Source organism: Doryrhamphus excisus, linkage group LG18, assembly GCF_037039965.1.
Source record: "Doryrhamphus excisus strain RoL-2023G ecotype Guam linkage group LG18, RoL_Dexc_Guam_v1.1, whole genome shotgun sequence".
NCBI classification, from domain to species: domain Eukaryota; kingdom Metazoa; phylum Chordata; class Actinopteri; order Syngnathiformes; family Syngnathidae; genus Doryrhamphus; species Doryrhamphus excisus.
The window spans coordinates 10408756-10424438 of record NC_136374.1 but is presented as its reverse complement, the minus strand read 5'-3'; the positions used below and the strand labels follow the sequence as shown (position 1 = coordinate 10424438).

The window sequence follows — 15683 nt, the reverse complement described above, 5'->3', positions numbered from 1 at the left end:
ACGGCTTGGACCCGCCGAGGCTTCGTCCCGAGAGAGGAGGCAAGGAAAACCAGTCAAAGAGAAAAGAAAATGCGAGAAGTAAAGGTATGGAGATTCATTCATTCATTCATTTTCTACCGCTTTTCCTCACAGGGGGGTGCTAGAGCCTATCCCAGCTGTCTTTGGGTGAGAGGCGGGGTACACCCTGGACTGGTCGCCAGCCAATCACAGGGCACATATAGACAAACAACCATTCACACTCACATTCATACCTATGGACAATTTGGAGTCACCAATTAACCTAGCATGTTTTTGGAATGGGGGAGGAAAAAAACCCACGCATGCAACATGCAAACCCCAGAGATGGCCGAGGGTGGAATTGAACCCTGGTCTCCTAGCTGTGAGGTCAGCGCGCTAACCACTGCACCGCACAGGTTTAGAAGAAGAATTTTTAATTAACTGTCTCTTACTGATATTTCTTTTTAACCGACTAAGCACACAAATAACATAACATAAAACATAAAATAACACCAAAGTCACCGTATTTGCGTTTTACTTTTCTACCCTTTTAGCATTGATGAAATGTTTTTTGGCTGTCGGCTGAGAAATACTTGAACAACAACCACACTTTCTGTTTGTATCCCAGAGGCAGAATAACAACTGGATCCATTTGGGATGTTCGTTTGCTTAATTAATGAGCTCCCTGCTGACAAACGTGACCAAGACACTGTTCCGTACGGAAAAGTATCGTACATCCCTTGTGATTACTATACTGTATTCCTTCATCACCGCATAAGATAGCTATCTATTGCTACACATCTATATTCTTCTGTTTTCAGTTACAAAATGATGACACAGGAATTGAGTAAACTATGAATGACAAAATATAAGCAACCGGAATATTAACTGTCAACAGGGTGTGAATAAATTATAGTAAAACACACGGATTAGGGGTAGGATTCAATAATCTCTGCTTCTTCCTACTCCTTTTCATGCAAGTTGAATTGTGCAAATGTAAACATGTGATGTTCATGTAACTTGTAACCCAAAACAATACAACACCATACTGTACCATTAGATTATCACTTCTGTACAACAAAGCAAAGAAAGGAAATTGAGATTTGAAAGCTAGACAGGTAGTAAACAAAAACAAAGATCTTTTCATCCAAGTGCCATCTACAGGGGCAGTATGAAACTTGCCCCTAATCCAAGTCCAGGCCAATACCCTTGTGATCTTTATTTTATTTTTTGTTTTCTGGCTATATAGTATATATTTCAACAGTAATAATAATATTAATTACAATATTTCACTCCTCTCTCAGAGGCAGAAAACCTCAAGAGGCACAAATGGATCGACTTGGGATGATCATTGTCATAGTTAATGAGATTCCCTGTTGACAGGGAATCAAGATTGACCGTTGGCAATAAGCCAATGAAAAGCTCATCATGTTAACATAAAAACTGCAGTAAAGCATCAGTAGACGATTCACCAAAGGGTTAACATCTCATTTAAGAGTCAGAAGTTTAAATTTAAAGTGTTTTTTTTTAGCCAAAGTTTCTTTGGATTCCGCCAGTTTTTCACCCATGAAAAGGAAGACGCAGCCTCAGACAGATAGCCTCAGGTTTCTATTTCATTCTGCTTACTCGCAACACAACACTGAAGAAAAGCAAAGAGTGCCAAGAGGTTTGCGAGTTCCGCCTTTGAAAACAAAACAAGCACATACAGAACGAAAGTTCAATAGTTGATTTAAGTTACTATCTCGTTATTAGTACTTGAATAAACTTCACAGACGGTTTGATGTGGAAGAACTGGACTTTTAGCCCCATCAAACACCTTTGAGGTGAACTAGATCAAAGACGGTCGAGTATCAGTGACTTTAACCTCACAAATTGACCAAAAGTCCGACAGACAATGTCCAAAATCTTGTAGACAAGTCAATGCCGGTCTATTATCTTCTATTACATGTGTGTTATAGCCAATAATAAGTTTCCGTAAGGGCAGTGCCCCGCCTTTGTTACAGCTCTGATGGGACCCTTGAGGGTGGAAAATTGCCGGAGCGACTACGATCTCCTTCCATCTAGGTGCTGTTTATATAGAACAGCAATACCGAAAACTGTGGAAAATGGTGGATTTTACAGACAGTGTAAAAGGAGCTAATATTATACATGTGCATTGCTGCTCTGTATTGACTATAACAACATCAACGTCTTCATTGTGTTTCTGGGTCCTTCTCCCTCTTGTAACCCAAATGCAGGGTACATGCATAATAGCCCTTTTCATACAGCCTGAAAATGTTTTTTTTAATGCTTTTTTTCCAGTCACTGTTCTGTATAAACAGCACTGACAGATTATTGTCATGATTTGGCTTTCATGTTCTTAGTTTGTTTTTCGCTGCCTCTACTGGTTTTGTGTTGCGTTTCCACCTAAGGTTCCTTTCCTTTAAGTCTGGATGATAAAATCAACCTGGCAATTTTCCACCAGTATCAGAACCGTAACAGAGATTGGACGCTGCCTGAGAGTAACGCTAGCCCGCAATTACAGGATTTCTCTTGTCTTCTTTCATGTAGGTGAACAAACAGGGAGCAAACAGCCCCAACATGGCAAGTCGACCTGGCAATTTTCCACCATCTGAGGTTGTATCAGAGCTGTAACAGACACAGCATACCACTTGTGAGCTTGGGTATTCCACAATGTCTGGAAAAGACCACACTCTCGTTGACACTGTACGTACTAGACATCGTAACCATCTAATAAGCCCATTGCGGAATGCTGTGCTGCTGTGTGAAAGTTTACACAGTTGCATCAAGATGTCGTCTTTGTGGGTTCTGAGTAAAGAGAACAAGAATTGAGGATGCACTGCTGAGAATTTGCAGGCTTTCTGTGTGAAAGAGGCTACTGATTCAATGTCATCCAAGTCTCTTTGTCACAAATATTTGGAAAGTATCATCCATCCATCCACACACACACACTGTTCATCCACATATTGAGGATCACATGTGGATCACAAGGTTAATTTTACAGCAGAGTACGTGTGCATGCATGCACATAGCGTATCATCACAAGGTTGCCCAAACACAACCTCATCATATCACTGCACACACAAACACACACAAACACACACACAGATCAAAGGTGAATCTGCTTTACCTCTATGGCTCTCAGACCCATGCAGGTCCCATGGTATACAACTTGGTCTGGGCATCTTTTCGGTGCGTAACACAAAGTCCATGTCCGCCCTTCCTCTCCACTGTTAACCCAGTCGTAGTATGCGTGCATATGTGTGTGTGTGTGTGTGTGTGGCATGAGCTTATAGTGTTGTGCCCAGATGTGCTAAAGATTAGCACAGGAATCAGCCTCTAGCATCGCTTTCATCCCTACTCTCATCTACTTCTTCCCTCATAAAGCCCCGACCGACCAAAGCTTAGCCTCTGGATGGTCCCGCCCACAACCCCCTGCTGGTTGCTCCGCCCATCACACCATCATGCTGGACACACACTCACTGACAGTTTCAAGTCACTTAGAGCAGTGAGATCACTTTAAAGTCGTACAACTGGGAAAGTTGACCTGTTTTTTTCAGTTTTTTTCTTTACATTAAAGGAAAACTGTTTTTTGGGGACTTTTTCAATCCTGACACATATTTATTTCACTCTTCTGTGCATTAATGCCATAAAACGAGTTAATAGGAGCAAGCTAACAATGCACATCATTAGGACACACCTATAAAATTATTTATTATTCTAAAATTATAAATTATATTGTTTTATATACATGCTGTGATCATGCAAGAACAAGTACATTGATACTGTAATACTTTCGGTATTAGGATTAAATAAACAAATACCCAGCAAAAGTGGAAAAATAGAACAAAATGGCACGATATAAACAGAAAAAGCCAAAATCCACATAATAATAACAAATATTTTTTTATTATTAAAATGTTTTTTATTATAACTATCAAAGGATGAGCTGTATCATTATCATTATTATATACAATTGTAATAGTGGTTTATTTGGTCTCAAAAAATGTTGACTATAATCTTTGAGCATCAATTTGTGGAACAATTTGTCTTGTCTTGGGAATCAGTTAATTAAAAAGTTTATTTTAGCATTGACCAGGGTTCGGTTCCCGCCCTCGGCCATCTCTGTGTGGAGTTTGCATGTTCTCCCCGTGCATGCGTGGGGTTTCTCCGGGTACTCCGGTTTCCTCCCACATTCCAAAAACATGCTAGGTTAATTGGCGACTCCAAATTGTCCATAGGTATGAATGTGAGTGTGAATGGTTGTTTGTCTATATGTGCCCTGTGATTGGCTGGCGACCAGTCCAGGGTGTACCCCGCCTCTCACCCAAAGACAGCTGGGATAGGTTCCAGCACCCCCCGCGACCCTCGTGTGGAAAAAGCGGTAGAAAATGAATGAATGAACGAATGAATGAATGAATTTTAGCATTGCACTTTTCTGAAAATGAAAGGTAAAATCTTGCGCATCGTCTCGTCTCGTGACTTAGGTATCTCGTGACACCCCTAGCGTGTATTTAATGTTGTGGCTGGCACCTGATGTACTCATGTGGAGGTGAGTAAGCTGTCTCTCCATGCCATTCAAAGCAATGAAGCCCTGGAGATGCTTTAGAGCGCACTCATTAGCTGTCTGGCTCTCTTCTCTGCTGTATCACAGCTCATTGCTTCGTTGAAAGTTTTAACCTTTCAGATCTTCCTGCCTCTTCCACCTCATCTGTCTCAGCGGTGCTTCCATTTGTCTCTCTTCCCTTCCTCCAAAGCTAAAAATATTCCCTCAGCAACAGACCTATGCGGGGGAAAAAAGATAATACATCATTATGTATATATGCTGCAGTTTAACGCTTCCGCATTACAGAGGAGATCGCTCGCCGCGTTTGGAAATATGGACAATGCCCGTAGGAGGTGCAAGCATCAAAACATAAGAAAAAGCCGCAGCATTTTTGGCTCCCTTTAGCCGCACGGAATAACAAAGACCTCAACTTATGTCACTGGGAATGATTGTGCACGGTCTGCCTTTCAAACTGTCCAAAGTGTTTTTCCACATGAGATGACTGAGCTCCCTGGAAGCATCCAAATTCCCACGTCGCTGCTTGTAAAGATAAGCTGTAATTTAGGAGAACATTTTGACTCAGCGGCAACATGGCTGGGGCTACACCAGCGGTAGGAAGAACATGTTAGGAGCGATGATGGACAGGTTATTCCTCCTTCAGTTGGACATCATCAAGCGTACTGGCACACTGTTTCATTTATTCATAAAGTGTGCACAGTGCGAGGAGGAGCCGAGGGCTAATCCCTTCTGGAGGCTGGGTAATGTGTTAAAAGGTCAAAACACGGCTAATGAGGAAAAGATGAACAGATTAACAGGAATTAGGCCTTGACATTGCAGGACCTTAATGGAGTACAGATGGAGCAGCCAGTGAAGCCATTTTAGTCAAATGGAGCCTGTAGGCCATCTTTGTGCACAGTTTATCAATAACTGGCTGGAATATGAGTTGTTTGCAGATGACATCACATCATTACATAACATGGGAATTATTTCAGCAAATTAGTGAAAATAGGGGAAAATATGGAAATACCATGCAAAAAATAAACATGGGTAGTGGAATCCTGATATTAGCATGAGTGCTATTCGCTCGCTATGCTACCACGAGGGGCATGTCATGTTTATGAGGGACTAGGGTTGGGCATTGAGCATCAATCCGATTCTCACGGAATCATTCATTTTTATTAAATTCGCTAAATTCGTTCAGTGATCGACCAGCCTGTTGACCAGACAAAATGGCCGTATAACAGAAACAAACAAGAAGTGAAAAATAAACATCGGTAGAGCAATACTGATATTAGCATGAGTGCTATTCGCTTGCTATGCTACCACAAGGGGCATGTCATGTTTATGAGGGACTAGGGTTGGGCATTGAGCATCAATCCGATTCTCACAGAATCATTAATTTTTTTTTTTAATTCGCTCATTTCGTTCAATGATCGACCAGCCTGTTGACCAGACAAAATGGCCGCATAACACAAACAAACAAGAAGTGAAAAATAAACATGGGTAGAGCAATACTGATATTAGCATGAGTGCTATTCGCTCGCTATGCTACCACAAGGGGCATGTCATGTTTATGAGGGACTAGGGTTGGGCATTGAGCATCAATACGATTCTCAGGGAATCTTTCAAGTTTTTTTTTATTTGCTCAATTCGTTCAGTGATCGACCAGCCTGTCGACCAGACAAAATGGCCGCATAACACAAACAAACAAGAAGTGGCAGAAAGCCTTTGTGTACATCCTTTTCAACCATAGACAGTGTGCGCTCAAACATTTGGCTGAAATTCTGCAAGAAAAATGAAGAGTCGGCACGATGCAACATTGGCAACACCATCATATCATGCAAAGGAGGGTGCACCACTAACATGATTAAACACCTCCGGATTCACGGTGCACAGAGTGCCCTGTTTCTGATACGCTACAATGGACTTCTTCCAATCAGTTGGTTAAGTAAAACAAGAAAATACGTCGATCTTATGCCAACATTGAAGCAGCAAACAAATTACACTTTCCTGCAAATACACTGGACAACAATATCCAGCTAACGTAAGGCTGTGTACTTAGTTTTAGCCAGGAATTTGACCAAACCCCATGTTAAGTGTTACAGTACTTTTTCTCTTTTGGTTTTTCTCTTCAGGGGTCGCCAGAAAAAATCAATCTCCTCCATCTAACCCTGTCTTCTGCATCAACTACCCTCATGTCCTCCTTCACTACATCCATAAACCTCCTCTTTAGTCTTCCTCTACGCCTCCTACATGGCAGCATCCTTCTACCAATATATTCACTATCTCTCCTCTGGACATGTCCCAACCATCTCAGTCTGGCCGATAACTGACTTTATCGCCAAGGCCTATAACATGTAATGTCTCTCTCATGTACTCCTTCCTGATCCTATCCATCCTGGTCACTCCCAATGAGAACTTCAGCATCCTCATCTCTGCAACCTCCAGTTCTTCTTCCAGTCTTTTCCTTTTTGCATATTGCGTGGTTGCTTGTCATTGAATTGTGGTGGTGGGTTCCACAGATAAACCATTTACGACCCACTGCTGTGAATGTTGCATGTAATTGTTGCGTCAAGAGACATATAGTATCTTTTTTAAAAATTTGTAGAATTCCTAATTGTACAACTACTATGGCAGTTGGCTACAAAGTCAGCGACTAAAAGGCAAAGAGGAGCACATGGCTGTAATAACAACATAATGATAAGGATAGCGAGGAGGTTGCGTTCTTTATGAACTGACCTTAACAATCAATTCAGCAGCACACTGAATCTATTAATGGACAGCTCACCCTCTCCTGCCTCATAAGCGAAAGTGTACACTATATGTCCAGCAGGACCTTGTAGCCCTGCAGCATACACACACACACACACACACACACACACAGACTCCATTAAGGGAGGAGGGCTTTAATAGAGTCATTTTAAGCTGTTGACAACACAGCAGCCATTAAAAAAAATGTATCATCACAATCTCCGCGTCTAGGTGGCCCCCAGACTGCTGCACACAACACTTTAATGTTCTTCTCCTGGAATAAAGAGCGCAAGGCGGGATGGCTCGGAGGAGGATTCATTAGTGGTTTGGGAGAATATTCCCAAACAGAAAGTAGCTAGTCGACTGTCTTGCGGCGGTTACTCGGGAGAATTGGCGTTGGGGAAAGCCCCTGAATCTGAAACCTCTACTACAGAGAATGAAAGAAAGAAATGCACTTCAAGTTTTGGTGGCCATGTTGAATGGAAGGCATTGTTCATCAGCCAGGATGGAAGATTCCATGGCTTGTGTAATCGAACAGTAGAGACCAGGGCCTATAACATACAGTAGATCTGTTCATGGGATATACATGAAACAGTATAAACATACTACTTTATAAAATAATATTGAGTCTAAAATGCAAAAAAGGCTAATATTTAGGGGAAATGTTGCGATTAATTCCATCTATCTATCCATCCTTTAGGTCGCTTATCCTCACTAGGGTCATGCGTATGCTGGAGCCTATCCCAGCTGACTTCAGGCGAGAGGCGGGGTACACCCTGGACTGGTCGTGTCACAGTTAATTGCAAGAAAAAATTCCAAGAATAATGTTAATATGGGCTGCACAGTGGGCGAGTGGTTAGCACGCAGACCACACAGCTAGGAAACCCAAGTTCAATTCCACCCTCGGCCATCTCTGTGTGGAGTTTGCATGTTCTTCCCCTGCATGCGTGGGTTTTCTCCCACATTCCAAAAACATGCTAGGCTAATTGACGACTCCAAATTGTCCTTAGGTATGAATGTGAGTGTGAATGGTTGTTTGTCTATATGTGCCCTGTGATTGGCTGGCCACCAGTCCAGGGTGTACCCCGCCTCTCGCTCAAAGACAGCTGGTATAGGTTCCAGCACCCCCGAGACACTTGTGAGGATAAGCGGTAGAAAATGAATGAATGAATGTATATAAATATAGACTGTTTGGTGTTAAAGAAAATAAGCGACTGTCTATTAAACGTTTCTTTGTTTTAACACACATTCATTGCTGCATTGCAATTTCACTTGACTTAAAATCCAATTTGAGATTAGTCTAATTGAAAGAGATTAAAATGTTTATGTTCTAGTGTTTTTATGTTCAGGGAGGCTGCGGATTTAGAAGCCAGATTTGGAACGTGAATCAAGACGTAAATGAATTTGTCTTAATTCTTGTCACATCCTTTTATGTGTTGCCTAATGCGATTCATTGCAGTTACTGTCTGTTTACAAACTAAGAGGAAAGCACCTAACAACACGTGCATACAACTGCATTACTGGTGCGCCACATCTGCTTCAAGGTTCAATTTAAGCAGACATTTACTTCCTAACGTGACATAAGCTTCTAGGAATGCATATACACAACCTCCACTCTTTGTGTGTGTGTGTGTGTGTGTGTGTGTGTGCAGCAGAGGACACTAACTGTCCACCTGATAAATATTTGTATAAAAGCCATTTCAGTGGAAGAAAACTGAAGCAAGGCCGGGCTTGTAGCGATAATGCATACACAAAATAAGTCACTTGTACGACCAATGTCAACATTTCGTGTACGCAAGACACAGGAAGTTGACCTTGAGGCACCAACAGAAACATTACAAGGTGCTAATTTGGTTGAAAACACCACTAAGTGTACGGCTAACTCGTAATTACCTCGTAAAGGAAGATTTTGGACATGTTTCATGAAAGGACAACAATAACTCCCTTTCATAAAGACCTGCAAAACATGGTGTAATATGCATGCCAGGCCTCTAGTTGGCAATGACACGTTATAAGGAAACGTTACACACACTAACTGCTGGTCAGACACTAACATGCATGGCAGTGAGTTGAGAGCATGTTAATTAAGGATTAACTCTTAACTAGTAACTTGATTTTAGCAACAACACCATTGACTTATACTAACACTTAAGATCCATCATTATAATTTTTGCCAGGAAGTCTAGTACAGCCTTGTATCTATGTTTTTACACAACATCTACAGAATAAACCGTTTTTTAATGATGTTCTAAAGGTAATATGTATTTATGAGCACCAAATGTGAGAAAAACTCCCTCACTTGTCGCCTCTACTTTGGAGAAAACGATCGAAAATCCTCTTTTGTCATGGACATGCCCTTTCGCTGCGCATCTTAAAATGTCACCTGGAGTTTTGGCCCCTAAAGACGTGGGGCTGCAAATTTGATCAGCAAATAGGTTAAACTCGATGTTGCTGCAAAGTTGGATAGACATAGCTGTGGTCTCCTGTCTCACTTCTCAATGTTATATTGTTGTATGTGATATACGGCATCTGTTATGTTAGATAAGTGTACAATAATACCTTGTTTATCGTGCTTAATTGGTTACAGAGCATTTACAACCTATAAATATAGTTTTTAACATTACTAGAGCCCTGCCAACATGAAATAACAACCCTATAGTTACCGCTACAATCATATTACCCAATATAGTAGATATAATCGGAAAAAATAAGCAATTTAATACACAAATAACCTAGCATGCATGTGATTGGTTGGAGACCAGTCCAGGCTGTACCTCGCCTCTCGCCCAAAGACAGCTGGGATAGGCTCCAGCACCCCTGCGACCCTCATGAGGATAAGTGGTAGAAAATGAATGAATGAACTTGTGCTGTAAAAGTGTTCCGATGGGGACGAAAAGGAAGTCTGGGGTTCAGAATTTAGTTTTAGCTTGGCATGGTTAACCCATGTTAAAGCCCGTTATGAGATAATTCAAACCCATGAAGTCTGGTGCTTGTGTGTCTCACTGAAGATGACATTACTGACTGTAACATTACTGACACCAAGTGACCATTTAGATCAATACATATCAACATATCACGTCTTTGAATGCATCTTCTCAATAATGAACATTTGCATGTTAGTTAATTGAGTCATTTTTGTGCTTGTATGGAGTAAATAAATGTATGGAAAAATATTTGGACTAGCCATGAAATAGCATGATTCATTCATTCATATATTTTGGAAAAAAAACGTGATAGAGCAAAAAAGCGCAAACTGGTGAGGGATTACTGTATATGTAAAAAGTGGATAAAGTGCGCAATAGTGCTTCTTGGAGACAGGCGTGGACAAACTCATTAGCATTAAAGCTACAGACACACAATAGTAGGGCTTACTAAAAGCACTGCTAAATTCAAGCATCAAGGCTAGATCTAGGCCAACATACTTCCAATCCACTATTCCAGGATGTGGGGAGTATCAGTGTAACGAGTGGCTTGCATCAAAGTGCTCTGCTTATCCTCCGCTGTGCCGGAATGCTACGGCGTTTTGCGCATATACCACTGGAGCTCTGCACTTCCTCAAAACTCAGTTTCCTTCGAGCTGACTCCATTTTCTGCTCTGAGAGGATTTAAACAAGCGACTGAGGCGACACCACCGTCAACAACATCTAGCAGAAGCAGTTAAAGCAATGATGCATTTTAAATGATGCTGGTAAACTGCCTCAAGTTTGGAGTTGCAAATGAAAAGGTACATGTGGAGTTAAAGGGAGTGGGCTTCTTTCGACGGCAGCCAACTTGAGAGAATTAGACTAAACACTGTTTTAGTGCTCCTGTTTTGTGTCCGAGACAATGTTCTCCTTTCATATGAGAGCTTCCTGGGCTCGACTCCCAGTGGAAACTGTTTGGAAAAGGGCAGACACGTTGACAAAAAAAGACTTGGAAGACGGCGTCTCATCCACATGCAGATTGGACCAATTCAACATTTGAGCAGCAGAAAACCAGCCTATATGACAGAGGCAAAAACAGAGTGCCCCGTCATATAAAATATCTTTGCCTAGCATGTTTGCAGTACATACATAAAGACAGTAGAGTGCTTAGAGGATCTTTAACTTCAACTTTTGCAGCGGAACCTTAAAAACAGCAGAACACACCTGTAGGATAGAAGATCTCTGACTCGGGTTTTTGCTGTAGGGCCTTAAAAGTACCAGAGAGATTTTTAGTTTTTAGTGGGCCTCGAGGTCCCCAGGCTGTACATCAGCACTGTGCGGATAAAAAAGTAAATCGGCTGTGGCGACTTCATAATCAGGAAAAAGCAGAAACAAACAAACAATCAGTGAGACAGTCAGTTGCAATATCACCTCCCACCACTGGTGGCGGTACACCAGTGAGGATAAGCGGTAGAAAAAGAATGAATGAATGAATGTTCAATAGAAATCAAACCAAGAACAAGATCAATTTCATTCATTCATTTTCTACCGCTTATCCTCACGAGGGTTGCGGGGGGTGCTGGAGCCTATCCCAGCTGTCTTTGGTCGAGAGGCGGGGTACACCCTGGACTGGTCGCCAGCCAATCACAGGGCACATATAGCCAAACAACCATTCACACTCACATTCATACCTATGGACAATTTGGAGTCGCCAATTAACCTAGCATGTTTTTGGAATGTGGGAGGAAACCGGAGTACCCGGAGAAAACCCACACATGCACGGGGAGAACATGCAAACTCCACATAGAGATGGTCGCGGGTGGAATTGAACCCGGGTCTTCTAGCTGTGAGGTCTGCGCACTAACCACACGAACACCGTGCAGCCCAAAGATCAATTTAATATTGTTGATGTTATATTAAAACCTAGTAAGGACTAGTGGCATACAGTTTTTACAGTTGATCCTAAAAAACAGGTGAGCTCTCCTGTCGTTTTAAGGATCTTTGACTTGCATTTTTGCAGTAGGTCCTTAAAAACAGCAGGGCACTCTTGTCTGATTTCTGATTAGCACATGTACAGTTGTGTCCAAACGTTATGAGAATGACACAAGGCAAGGCGCAGTTTGCTGCTTCTGTGTTTTTACTACAGTGTGTTGTTCTTCAAGCCATTTAGTTATCGCTGTTGCCTTTGGAAAAAGTCATTATTCGCCACTAACTTGTCCTTGATGTTTTTCCTGGAGAGAAGTGGCTTCTTGACACCGGGCCATCTTCCAAAAGTCTTCGCTTCATTCACATTTGGGAACAAATGGAACACCCGAGGACAGCTCTTCTGCTGCCTCAGCGAACAGTCCAAAGACACGACACATGGGGGAGGGGGGTCAGCCATCATCAGGCCACCCCTGACCCTGAACCGATGCTAAGACATTGCATCAGCAGCATAAGAGCGCCCGTGCCTTTACTAAGCGCGGCAAACTTGGCACACATCCACACATTCCAACAATACCGCCGTGCTTCCTGTGCCCTGTGCACATGAAAGTGGATTTGCACCGCTCAGCTGTCCTTCCTTTCCCCCCCTTGGGGCGGCCAAAATCAAGAGAAGAGATCAAGCTCTCATGCAGGTCAAAGTCCACATGCCCCCGCTGTCGGCCTGCGGCGGGCTTGTGTTCCATAACAACAAATAGTCATCATTTATTCAAGGCCTTTATAAGCAGCATGTAAGTAAAACTAAAATACTTTGTTTAGCTACAAGTGCAGTAAAAAGGCTATTCCAACATGACTAATGATGTGTCATGATCATAAACTTTGATTACATGTATGCTAGCATAGCTAGTCTTTCAAAGCATTGTCAACACAAACCATAAGGACAAACATTGTTTACCCCATATATACAGTACAGGTAATTTAAGCCAGCGCCCATTTTTATTTTCATGACTCTGGTCATAACTTTGCAGGAGCATGGGCGAACTATGCAGCCATTAATTGCTGTTAATGTTGCTGGAGGAAGTGTGGTGAGGAAGAGGAAGAGCTATTGGGATGTGAGGGGCCGCTTCTCTCTGCCTATTGTTTGGACACAGTTACTCTCATGCGGCAACTGACCACAGACGGGGCGTGGCTATCAGAGGCCATGCAGGGAGCATGATTGAAGGGGGGGGAGTGGTGGTAAAGTATTAGATGGTGCTGGGTTGAAGTACATTGCATGTCTTCTCTACATAGCCTGCAGGAAGGTGAGTGTTCCCTGGAGGAAAAACTGGAAAACTAGAGAGTGACAATGGGAGAGAAGGGAGAGAAATGGAGCATCACTGCAGTGTAATTCTTCTAGTTCCAGCTTATGTTCACCATGGAGTAACAAGAAACCCTGGGCCTCTGACAAAACTCAGCCCAGATGGGGAGAAGAGAAGATGGTTGTAATGTAATGACTCTGCAGCAGAGCGCATGAGAAGCAATTTAGCTTTTCTGTACCGGACAGATTAGTACACGTTAGCAACGCCGTTGTGCTGCATGCCAAACTGTTTGGATGCTGGTGTTTTTAAAGACTCTATTGTTTATTTTTTTTAATTCATGTTCATATTGACACATTTCGTACAGCAGTTTTTAATAATTTAAATAATTTTGATAAAAATAAATTAAATCAATTAAATTAATCTTTCTTTCAGTAAAACGGTAAAAATGATAAAATGCCGTAAAAATTGGCATATTTCTGACATAGTGAGACGTGGTGATTAATCATGATTAATTAATTTGAAAATCGTCATTAATCTGATTACAAAATTTAATCATTTGACAGCCCTAGTGTATATAGAATACACACACACACACACACATATATTTATTATATTTGTTTATTTATGTTATATTTATAGTTACTATATTTACTATTTACAATATATTTACTGTATGTATTTTGTTGTTGTTGTTGATTTCAACAATTTGGCAAAAAATATAATTAATTAATTACAAATGTATTAATTAATACAGATGATTGATTTATTTTAATTAAACATTTATTAACAATACAAAATTTAAAATAATTTTAAAAATACACTTAATTTCTTTTTTTTTTTTGTCCCGTCCAGCCATTGGGGCAGATAGTATTGTTGATCTAAATGCCCTTACATGCTAGACAGATTTGCTCTGTGTCAGGAAAGGTGTTGGCTACAACTTCCCTGTACCATGAAATTTTATTTGCCGTTATTTGATGTTTTTGTTATGCCATTTGGAGCGACTGGACCGGGGGGGGGGGGGGGGGCAGTAGAGGGAGAGACAAAAACAGCAGCAACAAGAATTCCCAAAACAACAACAGTGACAAACAGAACAGTTAAATGTCAATGATGGCTAAGGGTCACACTGGAGATGATATCAGTGAAATGAAACAGTCCAACTTACCAGTAGCAATAGTAACGGTGAAGACATGACCCATGATAGTAAACACAATTGGAACCATACGGTTACAGTAATTAAAATCTCACTGCTTGACATCATTATTACTGTAATAATAGCATACAAATACTATATAAACATCAGGGATAAGATAGTAGATTGTATAGAGAAGCACCCATGTGCTGTGAGTGCCCATATGGAGGTGTGTTGTGTATGTGAATGCGAGTGTGTGAATGTGTAATTGTCACTGAGAACGACAAAAGGAGAGAGACTGCCTTCTACCACCCAGCAAACCCCGCCCCGCGCAGCCAGGTCAAGCCCCCACCGCCAGAGATCCTCCGGCCCCGTGGGTGCGGGCAAAGCCAGGGCCGACTCCCCAAGACCCACCCCCAAAGCAACTCCCCGAAGAGACCAGCAAGAGGCCATGGAGGAGCAATCCCAACCGGCAACAGGGCGCCAGCAGGCCGGAGGAGAGCCGCACCCCCGAGACCAGCGGGAGACCATACCCCACTAGGGCAGAAGGGCATCGAAGGCCACACACCTGTGGGCACAGGGGCGCCCCCGCCAGCCGGAAGGGAGCCCGTCCACGGCCGGAGGCACCGCCTCCCGCCCCCCACACACCCCCAGGAAGCAGAACCAGGCCCGCCCCAGGCAACCCCAGGCCTGACCACCGACATAGGACCGCCCAGGCCAGGACAGAAGAGGCCCGGGCACACTGCCCCATGGAGGACCGGGCGGTAGAGATGGAACGCCCTACGCCAGACCCCCGCAGAGCCCCCCCCCCCGTATATATATATGGCCATATACCCACATACGCACCCACACACACATATACATATATATATATATATATATATATATATATATATAATTATAATGAAAAACAATACACTTAATTTCAAATGTCGGAATGTCCTTTTATCTTATTTCAATAACACTTATTTTTAATGTAAAAAATGCCTGTTTAAAAGAACAAAGTTTTCAAAAAATTGAAAAAACAGTTAACCCTCCTGAGAAATGCTGTACATTGACATATTAATGTTATATTAATGCAATATTAATGTAAAAAACATATTATCGTAGCACTTATGAATACCACAATGACGGAATGA

At 42.1% G+C, this 15683-nt stretch overlaps 1 protein-coding gene across 5 annotated transcripts in view; it reads right to left on the bottom strand.

The window, feature by feature from the left end:
* The window catches only part of LOC131106570 (kazrin), a 79955-nt gene that overhangs the window by 26830 nt on the left and 37442 nt on the right, over positions 1-15683 (bottom strand). Inside the window, exon 1 of one of the 5 annotated variants that reach the window (XM_058055761.2) lies at positions 3128-3412. The exons of the other annotated variants lie outside the window; for them this stretch is intronic. Within the exon in view, the coding sequence (XP_057911744.1) occupies positions 3128-3209 (82 nt within the window). The 5' untranslated portion in view covers positions 3210-3412. Of the gene's footprint in view, positions 1-3127; positions 3413-15683 lie in introns of those variants that run through there. 5 annotated transcript variants of the gene reach the window in all.